The 12618-nt window shown below is 46.2% G+C and overlaps 2 protein-coding genes across 12 annotated transcripts in view; one reads left to right on the forward strand and one right to left on the reverse strand.

Moving 5' to 3' along the window:
* KLHL18 (kelch like family member 18) overlaps positions 1 to 5320 on the reverse strand; it is a 52614-nt gene extending 47294 nt beyond the window's left edge. For 2 of the 4 annotated variants that reach the window (XM_078078749.1, XM_078078748.1), the window contains exon 1: positions 5018 to 5320. In XM_078078749.1, coding sequence (XP_077934875.1) covers positions 5018 to 5146 — 129 coding nt within the window. In that variant the 5' untranslated portion in view covers positions 5147 to 5320. The remainder of the gene's footprint in view (positions 1 to 5017) is intronic. The other 2 variants (XM_078078751.1, XM_078078752.1) reach the window with 1 other exon arrangement.
* Positions 5321 to 5465: 145 nt separating this feature from the next.
* Positions 5466 to 12618, forward strand: part of KIF9 (kinesin family member 9) — a 53539-nt gene continuing 46386 nt past the window's right edge. For 2 of the 8 annotated variants that reach the window (XM_036107708.2, XM_078078739.1), the window contains exons 1-4: positions 5466 to 6023; positions 6559 to 6799; positions 10865 to 10962; positions 12398 to 12563. In XM_036107708.2, coding sequence (XP_035963601.1) covers positions 6763 to 6799; positions 10865 to 10962; positions 12398 to 12563 — 301 coding nt within the window. In that variant the 5' untranslated portion in view covers positions 5466 to 6023; positions 6559 to 6762. Of the gene's footprint in view, positions 6078 to 6558; positions 6800 to 10864; positions 10963 to 12397; positions 12564 to 12618 lie in introns of those variants that run through there. The other 6 variants (XM_078078742.1, XM_078078741.1, XM_078078745.1 and 3 more) reach the window with 6 other exon arrangements.

Consider the following 12618-nt stretch of genomic DNA (forward strand, 5'->3'; position numbering starts at 1 on the left):
ATAAAAATGGCATGCACCAACAAGTCCTTACTTCACTTCCTGATATCCTTTTCCACACACTCTTTCGTCACCAAATCAGTGTGAGAGCAAATGAGGCAAAATTCTAGACTCAAATGTGTGGCTCTTGAAGCCAGTTTCAATGAGGACTGTGTACCTGGATTTAGTGGGTCATAAGGAAATATTCTAATACTGTGCCTTTTACCCATGGAAAAGACATTTCCTTCTGGAGGATAAATTCTCAGATCTGGGTTCAAAATCTTAGCAGGGGCCTTGGGAAAATGCTAGAAGGCCGATGCCAGCAAATCGATGAAGTTCATTAGTGGTTGCAAAACAGAGAGAGAGTAGGAAGCTCCTCTGCTAAGCTTATGGGTCAGTGAATATGCAGGTTTGGTGACCCCATTCTTCTCTCACAAATAAAGAAAAAGGAGAATGTGAGGTGAGGGGAGAATAGAAAAATGTTAAAGTGGTGGGTCTAGATCTTATAAATAACAAACTGTGGTGAACACTTATTGAATCTGGGGAGTCTGCCTAACTCGCTGGACCCCGTGAACCTGATAGATGCGGCCTGAGCACTGGGCAACTGGTAGCCCAGAGGAAAGGAGAGGAAACCGGCTGATGGGAAGAGGGGATGAGAACCACAGGGGATGCAAACCTCTCTGCCCAGACCAAGCCTGATGCTATAGGTTGCCAAGAAGTCTTGCACTGCTATCCTCCTAACCTTTCAGATAAAATGATTTGTCATGTAGACGGATCATGGGCTTTTTCTGATAGGAAAACGATACTCAGCTGGATTCATAACCCATGAACCAGAGACGGGCCTTAGGAATTGCTCTTAAGACTGAACACAAAATTTTGCATGTATGTTAAGTATGTGCATTTTTCTGGGGAGAGGGTTCATTTTCAGTTTTTAAAAAAAGGTTCAACGGGCGCCTGGGTGGCTCAGTTGGTTAAGCGACTGCCTTCGGCTCAGGTCATGATCCTGGAGTCCCGGGATCGAGTCCCGCATCGGGCTCCCTGCTCGGCAGGGAGTCTGCTTCTCCTTCTGACCCTCCTCCCTCTCATGCTCTCTGTCTCTCATTCTCTCTCTCTCAAATAAATAAATAAAATCTTTAAAAAAATAAAAAATAAAAAAAGGTTCAAGGGGCGCCTGGGTGGCTCAGTTGGTTAAGCGACTGCCTTTGGCTCAGGTCATGATCCTGGAGTCCCTGGATCGAGTCCCGCATCGGGCTCCCTGCTCGGCAGGGAGCCTGCTTCTCCCTCTGACCCTCCCCCCCTCATGTGCTCTCTCTCTCTCTCTCATTCTCTCTGTCTCAAATAAATAAATAAAATCTTTAAAAAAAAAATAAAAAATAAAATAAAATAAAATAAAAAAAGGTTCAAGTCAACATAGACATAGAATGTGATTTTTAAAATCCAGTATTATTACCCTTTCTGTTCGGCCTCTTCTTAATTATCCAACAGGTGCCCAAGGAATTTAAATTTCAAATATTTCCAAAAACAGAATTAAGTAAGGTTTGAGAGTTGGCAGTGAATTTTGAGAATGCGTCATACCTGCTAACGCTAACTTTCACACACTCCCTAAAGCTCGGGAAGACAGAAAAGATGATCTGTTGTTAAGGATGAGTACAACTGACCTGAAATAGATTAATTCACACGGCAGCAGCTGGAATCAGTTCTGTCACTCCCAGTGATAGAAGAGGCCAGAGGAGAGCACGAAAGAACATTTGAGCAGGAGAACAGAGACCAGGAGTCCAGTCTCTAGTCCTAGCTCCACCTAACTCCATCTGTGACTTTGAACGAGTCCCTTCCTCTGGGCTTGGGTTCTCATCTGTAAAATGCAGGTTACTGAAGCAGAGCAGTGGTCTGCAAACTCTTTTAAGACAATGAACATTATGTTTAGATAAAATCATCCAGAATTCATCAGAAGCTAAAACAAATTCAAAATGGCAGGTTGAACATACCCATTTATTCCTCCTCTCTCTAGAAACCCCATCGTTATTATTCATAAAAATGTCATTATTCATAAATATCTGCTGCGACTGAGCATTTACTACATGATTGTTTTAAGTGCATTAACTAATGGAATCCCTAACACTCTTATTAGGGAGGTGATGATGCCCATCTTACAGATGAAGGAACTGAGTCCCCAGCGTTTAAGGAACTCGCCCAAGTTTCCACAGCTAATAAGTGGCAGAACCAGGATTCCAACCCAGGCAGTCTGGCTTGAGTCTATGCTATACCACCCCTCAGACTGACAATTAAGGAACAGCAAAGCTCCCAAGGAAAAAGAAGCAGAAACAAAGAGAGCAGATCAAAAATATCACCAAACTTTGTAAGATGAGTAGTGACGGACTTCGATGGAGAACACTGAGTGCTGCACAGGACAAGCCACTTCGGAGTCCCTTCCAAACCTCAACTGTTAGAGACTCAGGTTTCCTCTGAAGGTGTGAGCATAAGGGAGGCTGAAGTCAGGCAGGACTGGTCACTACCCCAGCAGAAGACTGGAGGTTTATCATCTGGACAGGATGGACTAGAGACTCTAGACTTGGGCAACCAGGGAACCAACCACTGAAGACAAGGAAGTGGCACCATTCAGGGGATTAAATGCAAGTCCGCATACAGAAGCAAGAGCCCCCAGCCCCCTCCCATCATAAGGTTCCTAGAATGATAACAGCCAATCAATCTTATTCCACTCAGGCAGAAGCCTGAATGAAGGTCCATGGACTCTGATCATACCGCATTGAAAAGGGCAGGTCCATCACCCTACAGTTTTGGCTCTCAGAATGTGGCCCCAGGCCAGGAGTAGCATTACTGGGGAATTTGTCAGAAATGTAAATTCTCAGGCCCATGCCAGACGTACTGAATAAAAAATTCTGGAGTGAGGTCCATCAACCAGTGTGTGAACAGGCCACCAGGTGATTCTAATACTTGGTAAAGATTGAGAAGCACTGCCCTAGCCCAGTAGTCAATAAATCCATCCCACACCAAAGAGCTTCCAACTGACTTTTCAGTACCTATTTATTTGGAAGACAGTCCGGAAACATCAGAAGTTTCAGGAAAGACTCTATCCTGAGAGAAAGAGAGAGAGAGAGACCAAAACAGATTTCACAGAGCAGCTCTAGTGAAGGGGGGTGAAACGAAGGACAGCCTGGTTTGTTTGGCCTCTCCCTGGCCCCCACCATCACACTGCCGTGAGCTACTCCTCAGGCTGTGCAGAAGAGTTAGAAAACCAATGAAGCAAACGCTCTCTAGGCCCTGTCCAGCTCTACCTGTCCCTTTATACCAGTCCTTATGTCCCAGATGCTTAAACACAGCAATTTAGACAGACACTCTCAGTTGGAACTACCTCTGATAATTTTCTTGTCCCTTTGAATGAACAAAAAGCAGTGTAATGGAAAAAAAAAAAATCATACAAGCATTGTTATGCTAAAGGGTTGTTATATTCTGTATTTGCATTAAATGCATAGGCAAAACACACTGCTTCAATCTATGTAGCAAATATCTGTAACCATCCCCCTCTATCATACCCTTTTTTGTTTCTCTGTCTCACAAGCTTTCCCTGGCTCACCCTTACAGCCCAAATCTTAACCCCCAAATTCTCCCCTATTACTGCTTTTCACCAGTCTCTACTCACTCCAAGTGTTACCGCCACAACCAGATCATTCTTCTGCTTACAAACCTCTAGTAGCCGCGACATCTTCTACCATGTTATCACCATGGACAAAAATCTCTCATTTATATTTACTTCCTCTGCCTCCTTTAGTCCAGCTCATTTTTCTCAAACCCCTTGGTTCCCCGCTGAAGACCCTTTTCCCTCTCAGGCCACTTCACTCCTCTCCTAGAAAACCAACCTCCTTCGGAGGATGAAAAACTTAAGCCAGGCATCATGCAAAGAATACTACAAATTTTCTCACTGAATCCTCACACTAATACTGAGAATTAGAAATCATCCCCGTTTTTAAATTTGGAAACCTGAAGCTTAGAGAGATTAAGAAACTTGCCCAAGGTTATCACTAGGATTTTAATCCAAATCCTTCCATCTCCACACACTTAAGCATTCTACTCTCCTGTCTCCAGAGGTCTGACTCAAATACGGGAAGAAGAAAAGTTTCCTTAATTCTGTAGAAAACAAGCAGGGCGAAAAGATCTCTGCATGTGTATATATATTTCATGTGGTCCTCCACAGATGCTGAGAGCCTTCCAGCCAAAGCCCAACAGGGAACACAGTTCACAGCAGCACCTTCCCACGTGGAGGGCTCCAGAGGGCTCAGGATTTAGGCCAAGGAGCAGCACAGCATGCCTCTCCAGCAGGAATGGATGCAAAGCACGGGAGGAAGCCTGGCTCTTGGGCCCAGGATGCCAGTAGGGAACAGGTGGTTAAGGAATCCCTCTCCTCCCCACGCAGACCCAATCCATCCTCCGAGACCTTTGTGGAGGTGGTGGTGGTGGTGCACCTTCCAGCGGGGGGCAGAGTAAATGCCCACCTCAAAAGATATCCAGATCCGATTTTAAAAGCTCTTAAGAAACAAGGTAGTAATCTAACAATCAAGGGCAAGCAATGACTCCTAAGAAGAAGCCTGCGCCTTACGACGGCACAGCTAACTTCGAGGGGCACAAAGAAATGTCTACGGTGACAAGAGAGGGTGCTTCACTGGTGCCCATCAGAATGTAGAAGCGGCCACCGCCCCCTCCTCTCCAGAGGGGTTGCAAGTCCATTTTCTCCCGTCTGTGTGACAGAAAAGGGAGGCGGGCACCCCAGTGTCTCCCACCCCGAGGGCCTCAGCCGCGCTCCTCTCAGCCTGTCCTTCTAAGGGCTGAGAAGCTGTCCCTGTCCGTCTCCCCACTCAGCCCCAATTCCCCTCTCCCACTCCGCAACTCTCTCTCCCCTCCTCGGTCTCCCTCCAACCCCCTTGCCCCGCCGCTCTGCCCGCTAGACCTCTCTTCCCCTACCCCCGCCCCTCTTTCCTCCCCACTCGGTTCCTTATCCCTCAGTCCCACGCTGCCCAGCCCTCGGTACCTTGAGCGTCACGTCGCACAGCTTGCCTTGCCGCCGGATCTCCTCCATGACGCCGTAGCCACGACTAGGCAATTCGGACACGGAGAAGTGCACCAGGTCCTCCAGCTCCTCCGCGCCGTCCTCCACCATCTTCCCCGGCCACCGCGACTGCGCAGGCCTGGCCGGCCGGCTCGATATTAAACGGGGCGGGGCGAGGGCCCGCGCGGTCTGCCGCCCGGAGCGCGGGGCTGGAAGCAGATGGGCCTGCGCGGCTGCCGTAGTCTCAGGCTGCTCTGCGCCGGAAGCCCCGCTGCCCCGTTTCCTGGTGCGAGCCTAGCCTTCGTTCCCTCGCCGTTCCGACCGTGCTTTCGCGCGTGCAGCTGCCGCAGTCTTTCTAGATTAACCGGTCCCATCTCCCGTCTTCCCGATTCGGCCCTGGCCTTAATCGTTTCTCGACCCAGGCCGCGGACTTCATTTCCGCCACTACCCCGATACTTCCGGGATCTGCGGAAACGGCCCGTTGCCATGGCGGCTATGTACACAGTTCTGCAGCGGCGAGTGCGGGCTTGCAGTCGCTGCATAGGCAGCGGAAGGCGGCGGGAGGGCCACTGCCTCCGGGGCGGTGAACAGGGGCCACGCTCCGCCCGGGTGGGGAGAAGCAAGGCTCGAGAGGGGCGGGCAGCGACTGGGATCCGAACACCGCTCCACCCGGGAGTCCCCCGGCTTAGCTCGCTGATCTGTGAAACCCGAGCGGAGGAGAGGGCGCGGCATCGTGGGGGCCCTTTCCGGCTGGCTGCGACTTAGGGTCTTCGAATCTAACGTTCCCTGGCCGCACGAGGGCTCTGCGTCGCTGCCTAGGTTGAGAGGGCCCGAAGTGGGGAACCAGAGGTCTGGACAGTTTTCGAACTGGAGGGGGCTTCAGGATCGCCAGGTCGACCCGCTCGCTTTACAGATGAGGAAACCGCTCCAGAGAGGGACAGGAATGGTCCCAAGGCCAACTGCCTCCCACAGTCCACAAAGGGGTCCGGTATGTTGGGTGAGGAAAAGGGAGAAAGCCAGTTCTGCCTGGAATCGAGGCCTGGTGCGTTTGGACCCTGTTGTTTTGGGGTTCATATGCTGCCGTCGATCTGATAACTATGAGGGTTCCGTATGAGAGCGCCTGGTCTGGGCAGGAGCGCTGGAAGCTGGGGACTCGTCCCAGCAGACGCTCCCTCTCCTTTTATCCAGCCTTCAGGGGTGCTTGGTAGCAGTTTTTTTCATTTCCACCCTTAAAATAAATAAGGAAACCACGTGCCTTTCAGAGAGGTCTCCTGGTGACCACTCAGAGGTTCACTTATTTACACCAGAACTATCTAAGGGTGGTGCCCATGAGAAAGGAGCATTCCCCACATGGTAGTGACGTGGGAAAAAACACTGATAAAAAAGAGGGCATGATGAGGGGCTGAATATGGCTTCTTGCAAGTGGTGCCTGGAAACTAGGTGTCCTCCTGGAAGGGCTGTGGGCTCAGGGATTGGAGGTGGTGTGGGAGGGGAGTGACATATGCCCCTTGGGACTCTCTCAGTAGTGACGGAAGATGGACCCACATGTGGAGATTCAGCTGTCCTCTGACTTCCAGCCATGACCATCACTACCAACCACCATTTCTTGAGTTCCTGCTCTGTGCTGGGCACTGTTCTGGACACTGAGGGGGGATTCAAAAGAGATAAAGCACAGTTCTGTCCCTCAAGCAACTTGTAATTTGATTTGGGAGCAGAAACCCACTCAAATGATGCGGCGTAAGAATGGTAACAAGCATTATTTCAGTAAGTGCAAGATGGCATGGGGTCTCTCTAAATATCTGGGTGTTGAGTGCCTGCTGAATAGCGCCTTACAGGAGGAGTTAAGAGAGAAGGCTTGCGGGGGGCCTGGCTGGCTCAGTCCTTAGAGCATGCGACTCTTGATCTCGGGGTTGGGAGTTCAAGCCCCATGTTGGGTGTAGAGATTACTTAAAAAAATAAAATCTTAAATAAAAAAAAAATAGAGAAGGCTTGCCTTAGGTGGGTATAGGTCCTGGCATACTTGGAGCCATGATGTGAGTATGGGGCTGGCCTTGGGAAGATCGGGGGACTGCAGGCGCATGTGCATGTTGGCAAGTTGCAGGCCCCAGTCTGAGGGGAGGGCATGCTTGGGCTTTCCTATGCTGTTCTTGTGCTGGGTGGGTGGGGGCTTCCAGGAGGGAGGCCTGAGCACCTGCCACCTGGGCTGGTTCCATTCAGAGGGCACCCAGGGCAGGAGGCTGGGCCCTCAGACTGGTGTGAGCAATGGTTCCCAGAGCTTTAGAGATTGAGGGTAAGTTTGCTTGTGTCAAAACACACCTTCCTCCCCTCTCAACTCCCCAATAGCCTAGATCAAAGTGAACGTGAAGTTGAGATTTTTCTCTTCAGTTTCCTCAATTTGGGATCCATGTTAGAGCCATTTGTGGCTTTGTATCTCTTGAGCTCAATTTTGCAGACAAAAATTTTAGGACCGAAATTGGATAAGCCATTACCCCTGATCACCTTTCAGATCCATTTTCTAAAAATTAAAAGGTCTTAATTGTTCCCTAGGGGCTGGGAAAAGACTTCCATGAAATAATTACTTGAGGAATGTAGCAAGTGGACACAGGTCTACAGTAGGCAAATATGAAAGTGACATGTTTGCTTATTTGATTTGACATCTGAAGGCCTTGTAACGGGTTAGAGTTTCATCTGTCGACGTCATTGAAATTGTAAACGAAGGGCAGGGCCTATCTATTTATTTTGCTTCTGTAGCGATACTTAATGCCATTGATGACAGTTAATATAATTGTAATAGGAAATCATTGCAAGTTGTATTTAGAAATGTAGAGGGACATTAATATTTTCAAAATCTGTAATCTTTTTTATCAGGTAACATTCAATGAACCTCTCTTAGATAATACATGTAAAAGGTTAATATTCTTTATTTAATGTGCTTTTTTAAAAAAGTGAAATAATTAGGGGCACCTGGGTGACTCGGTTGGGCGTCTGCCTTCGGTTCAGGTCAGGATCTTGGGGTCCTGGGATCAAGCCCCACATCAGGCTCTCTGCTGGGTGGGGAGTCTGCTTCTCCCTCCCATTCTCCCTCAGTGCTCTCTCTCAAATAAATAAATGAAAGTCTTTAAAAAAAAAAGTGAAATAATTAACTGTAATTCAGAGAAGAAATCCCTATCATGCATGACTTTTTCTTTACAGTAAAGGTCTTAACAATTAGTTTTTAAAAAATATTAAGCATCGTATCAGTTTATTTGTTAGAGTTCTTCGCAATAGCTCAAGCAAGCTATTTTTCCCTTAACCACCATGCTTTTGCTATTTGCCAATTTGAATATGAAATTGAATCAGTTCCCTATGTGTCTCATGTTTCCCTAACTCCTCATAAATTGAACAAATTCCTTTGCTGGTTGTTTTTTTGTGTTTTTTGTTTGTTTGTTTGTTTGTTTGTTTTGTTTTTCAAAAATACCCAGGGGATTTCTTTGGCTTCAACTCTGCTTTCCTGCCCATGAAGGTACAGGTTATTTTAGTGGCAAATGCCTTGTTTCTTATTGAACTGGTTTAACTCTGAGAGGGAGGTCAGAAGAGAATCATACCGTGCAGCACGCATCTCACACATCCAGACCCTTGGGCCTTGTCTCTATTCCAAGTGTGTTTTGTACATTTGGAGCATGAACTCTATAAATGAGTTTTTAACATTCTTTATATGCATAGTTCCATAAAAGTGAAATTATCGAAATGTGAGAGCCCAGTGTTAGGAGTACATGACCATAGGCTACTTGATGATATTGTTCCCATTATTTGAAAAAGAAGGAAAGAAAAAAACATCAGATCAATATTAGGAAAACTTATATGTAAAGTTAGAAATGTTTCCTCTTTGAACAACTTAAAATTGTATCATGTTAATTTCCCTAATAGTTTCGAACAATGAAGTTTAATATATTTTCATAGACTTTCATCTTGTTTTCTAGTATTACTTAACTAGGTTTAATGTAATTGATGATTAGAGATTGATTTTTCCTTAGCATTTCTTAGAGCTCTTGACATTTTCTCTCAATATTTAATCCTTTGTCATCAGTATATAAGAGGCACCTGAAGAGCTAAGTTTTAAGTTCCCCTCAAAGCAATAAAAATAGCACAGTCATTCCTTCTGCTTAAAAACCCTCTTTACTTCTCTATGTCAATGCTGGAACCCAAATTTTCTGTCTAATTAGTATTAAATATTTTTACATAGTCATTCTCAGGAGAGGGCCTTGTGTGATTTCGCCAATGAGACTGATTTCCAATGAAATAGGAGATTTATTAGTTATCATTTGGTTGTGTAATTCAAATTTAAAAAAAAAAATTTAGGGGCGCCTGGGTGGCTCAGTCGTTAAGCGTCTGCCTTCGGCTCAGGTCATGATCCCAGGGTCCTGGGATCGAGCCCCGCATCGGGCTCCCTGCTCCGCGGGAAGCCTGCTTCTCCCTCTCCCACTCCCCCTGCTTGTGCTCTCTCTCTCACTGTGTCTCTCTCTGTCAAATAAATAAATAAAATCTTAAAAAAAAAAAAATTAAAAAAAATTTAAAGATTTTATTTATTTGGGAGAGAGAGAGCATGCCAGTGGGGGGAGGAGCAGAGGGAGAGGGAAAGAATTCCAAGCAAACTCCTCGCTGAGGGGGGAGCCAGTTGCGGGGCTCCATCTCACAACCCTGAGATCATGACCTGAGCCGAAACCAAGAGTTGGACCCTTTTTTTTTTTTTTTTAAAAGACAGGAAGGAGTTGTTTTTTTTTTTTTTTTAAAGATTTTATTTATTTGACAGAGAGAGACACAGCGAGAGCAGGAACACAAGCAAGGGGAGTGGGAGAGGGAGAAGCAGGCTTCCCGCCGAGCAGGGAGCCCGATGTGGGACTCGATCCCGGGACCCCGGGATCATGACCTGAGCCGAAGGCAGACGCTTAACGACTGAGCCACCCAGGCGCCCCAAGAGTTGGACCCTTAACCAACTGAGCCACCCAGGTGCCCTTGATTGTTTTTTTTTTATAAAATACTTCAGTTAGGATCTAAGAGATTAATTAACTCTCCCCTCAATGCAGCAGTCCCTTTGGTAGCATCTCTGCTAGCGAGCACCTTGAATTTGCTTGAGTTTGTTTGTTGGTGGTGGTGGTGTTTTTTTTTTTTTTTTTAGCTACCCCAAACGTTTATTTTAACATTTTGTTACACATGGTAATTATTCATGATAGTATATATAAAGAAATACAAACTTAAGTTTGTGTCTACCTGAAAGAAAATATAGTTAGGTTTGAGAGAGGAAGAGGAGGTCGAGGACTGTCTACTTTTTCTCTCAATGGACTGCCAGAGAAGAAAGAACATTTGATTATGGGCTAGATTAAATATACTTCTAGGGAATCATTTTTCTGGTCTGTCAAATGGAGGTAGAGGAGGAGGTGCTGCATCTGAAGTAATGTATGTTAGTGAAGAAAAGAAAATTAGTTTCAATGCATTTCCTAAGTATTTTAGAGGAAAATATAATGAATGAGGCAAAGCATAAGTGGACTCCGTTACAGAACATTTTTAGGAAACATATCTAAGATTAGGCCCCTCAAGGGAGCATTCCTTTTGCCTTGTATCTGTCTCTTAGGGGGCCATTGGTGGAAAACGATGAGTCAGCCCCTGGACTTGTTGAGCTGTGTCCTGTGGGTAAAGCCCTGACATGCTAGGGGGTAAAAAGGAAGACTGGCTCTCAGTGGAATAGGAAAACACAGATGTCACGCTGTTCTGATCTTCTTCATGAATGACACCTCCCCACTAATTGTCATCTGATGACGACTACTGAAAGCTGCACTCTTTTCTTCTTTTTAGCTAGAATGGGCACTAGGAAAAAAGTTCATGCATTTGTCCGTGTCAAACCCACCGATGACTTTGCTCACGAAATGATCAAATACGGAGATGACAATAAAGTAAGTGCAACGTGCTTGCCCTCACCGGCCCGGTCCTCTCTGTCCCCGCTCGCTACAGCGTGACCCTGTTTCTAAATAGCCTTTAAGGACCAAGATAGAATTGACGAAAGTTCGGATGGACTCCAGAGTCCAACAAGTCCAAACCCCTCCCCCTGAATCGCTTTCGATGAGGAAACTCTCGAAACTCCCATTTTTAATTTTTGGTTAATACATTTAACCTTCATCCTTGTATCTGATATAGAAAAGCTGACGTTTGTCCACACTCATAAAACTTTCTGGTGATCAAATCTGTTACATAATCTCCCCAGGGGTCCAGGTAGAATGTCTTAAGTTGATAACTGTTAAACTTACCAAACCAATGGGAAAAACTCTTATCGAGAGAACTGGAAAGGTTTATCCATCCCCATGCCTTTACCACTGTCCTCACAGTCTTTCTGAAGCCCATGACAGGCTTGGGACAGGTTGAGAGAGTCCTGTGTTTTCATTCAGCAAACAACTGTGAATCCACTGTGGGCAGCACTGAGACGTTCTTTAAGGGAAGAATTCAATAGCAAACTCCCCAAGCTTTGCAAGTCTTGGCAGTCAGAAAAAAGCTCACACTGGGCATGGTTTCAACGAACATAGAAGCGCAGTGCGTTTAATGTGTGAATGCACCAAGCCTCTCTTGATCTTACTTCTGCATGTGGCTGTGTCTTGGTTCCTGGATTAGGGCAGCCAGGATAAAATTCCAGTAAGAGGCTCTTTACATCAGAAGTCCCCATAATGAAGATTGGAATCTACCATTGACCTAATGCAACGGGTTCCTAACCCAGCTGCTGCCAAAGTGTTTTGCTGTGGAGGGATCTAAAAATCTAACTTTTTTTTTTTAGAAATCTGTGCATCTAAAAATATGCTGATTACAAGTAGGTAGGCACCCTTGATTTGCTGTAATACCAGTGAGGAACTATGAGAAGTCAAGAAGAGCCTTCTCTGTGGCTCTTCATCATTACTCAGAATGGCCCATAGCATGTAAGAGATGTGGCTCAAGCCCAGGCCTCTTGTCACGAAGCCCACTGTTCTCTCTCTCTGGCCTAATCCAAGGCCTTCCTGTGCTTAGTGAATGTGTCCAAAGCTTGTTTAATAGAAACATGATAAATGTGCTTGACCCCATATCATAGATGGGGGAACCAAGACAAACAGCACCCTGTAACCTAGGGTGACAAGTCCTGAAACTAGTAAGTGCTCCAGTCTCCTGATCCTTCCACCTGAAGGGTTGTGTGGCCTCCCTGCAGGAGCTTCCTTCTCCCATCCCAAAGAATTCATTGGAATATTTGCCCATTGGTGGGAGTCCCTGTTCTTCCTAAAGTTCACTTCCTCTGTTTTCTCCAGGTCAGGCCTCAGCTAGCAGTGAGTTTTTCATACCAGTTTCCTAAACACTAACTCCCTCTCTTCCTAGAGCATTGATATTCACTTAAAAAAAGATCTTCAGAGAGGAGTTGTCAATAACAAGCAGACAGACTGGTCGTTCAAGCTGGATGGAGTTCTCCACAATGCCTCCCAGGACTTAGTTTATGAGACAGTTGCAAAGGATGTGGTTGCTCAAGCCCTCGATGGATACAATGGTAATTTAGTTAATTGTCAGTTGTTTTACATAAGAACCCACAGAACCCTTCCTGG

This window comes from Halichoerus grypus, chromosome 1 (assembly GCF_964656455.1).
Source record: "Halichoerus grypus chromosome 1, mHalGry1.hap1.1, whole genome shotgun sequence".
In the NCBI taxonomy this organism is placed as follows: domain Eukaryota; kingdom Metazoa; phylum Chordata; class Mammalia; order Carnivora; family Phocidae; genus Halichoerus; species Halichoerus grypus.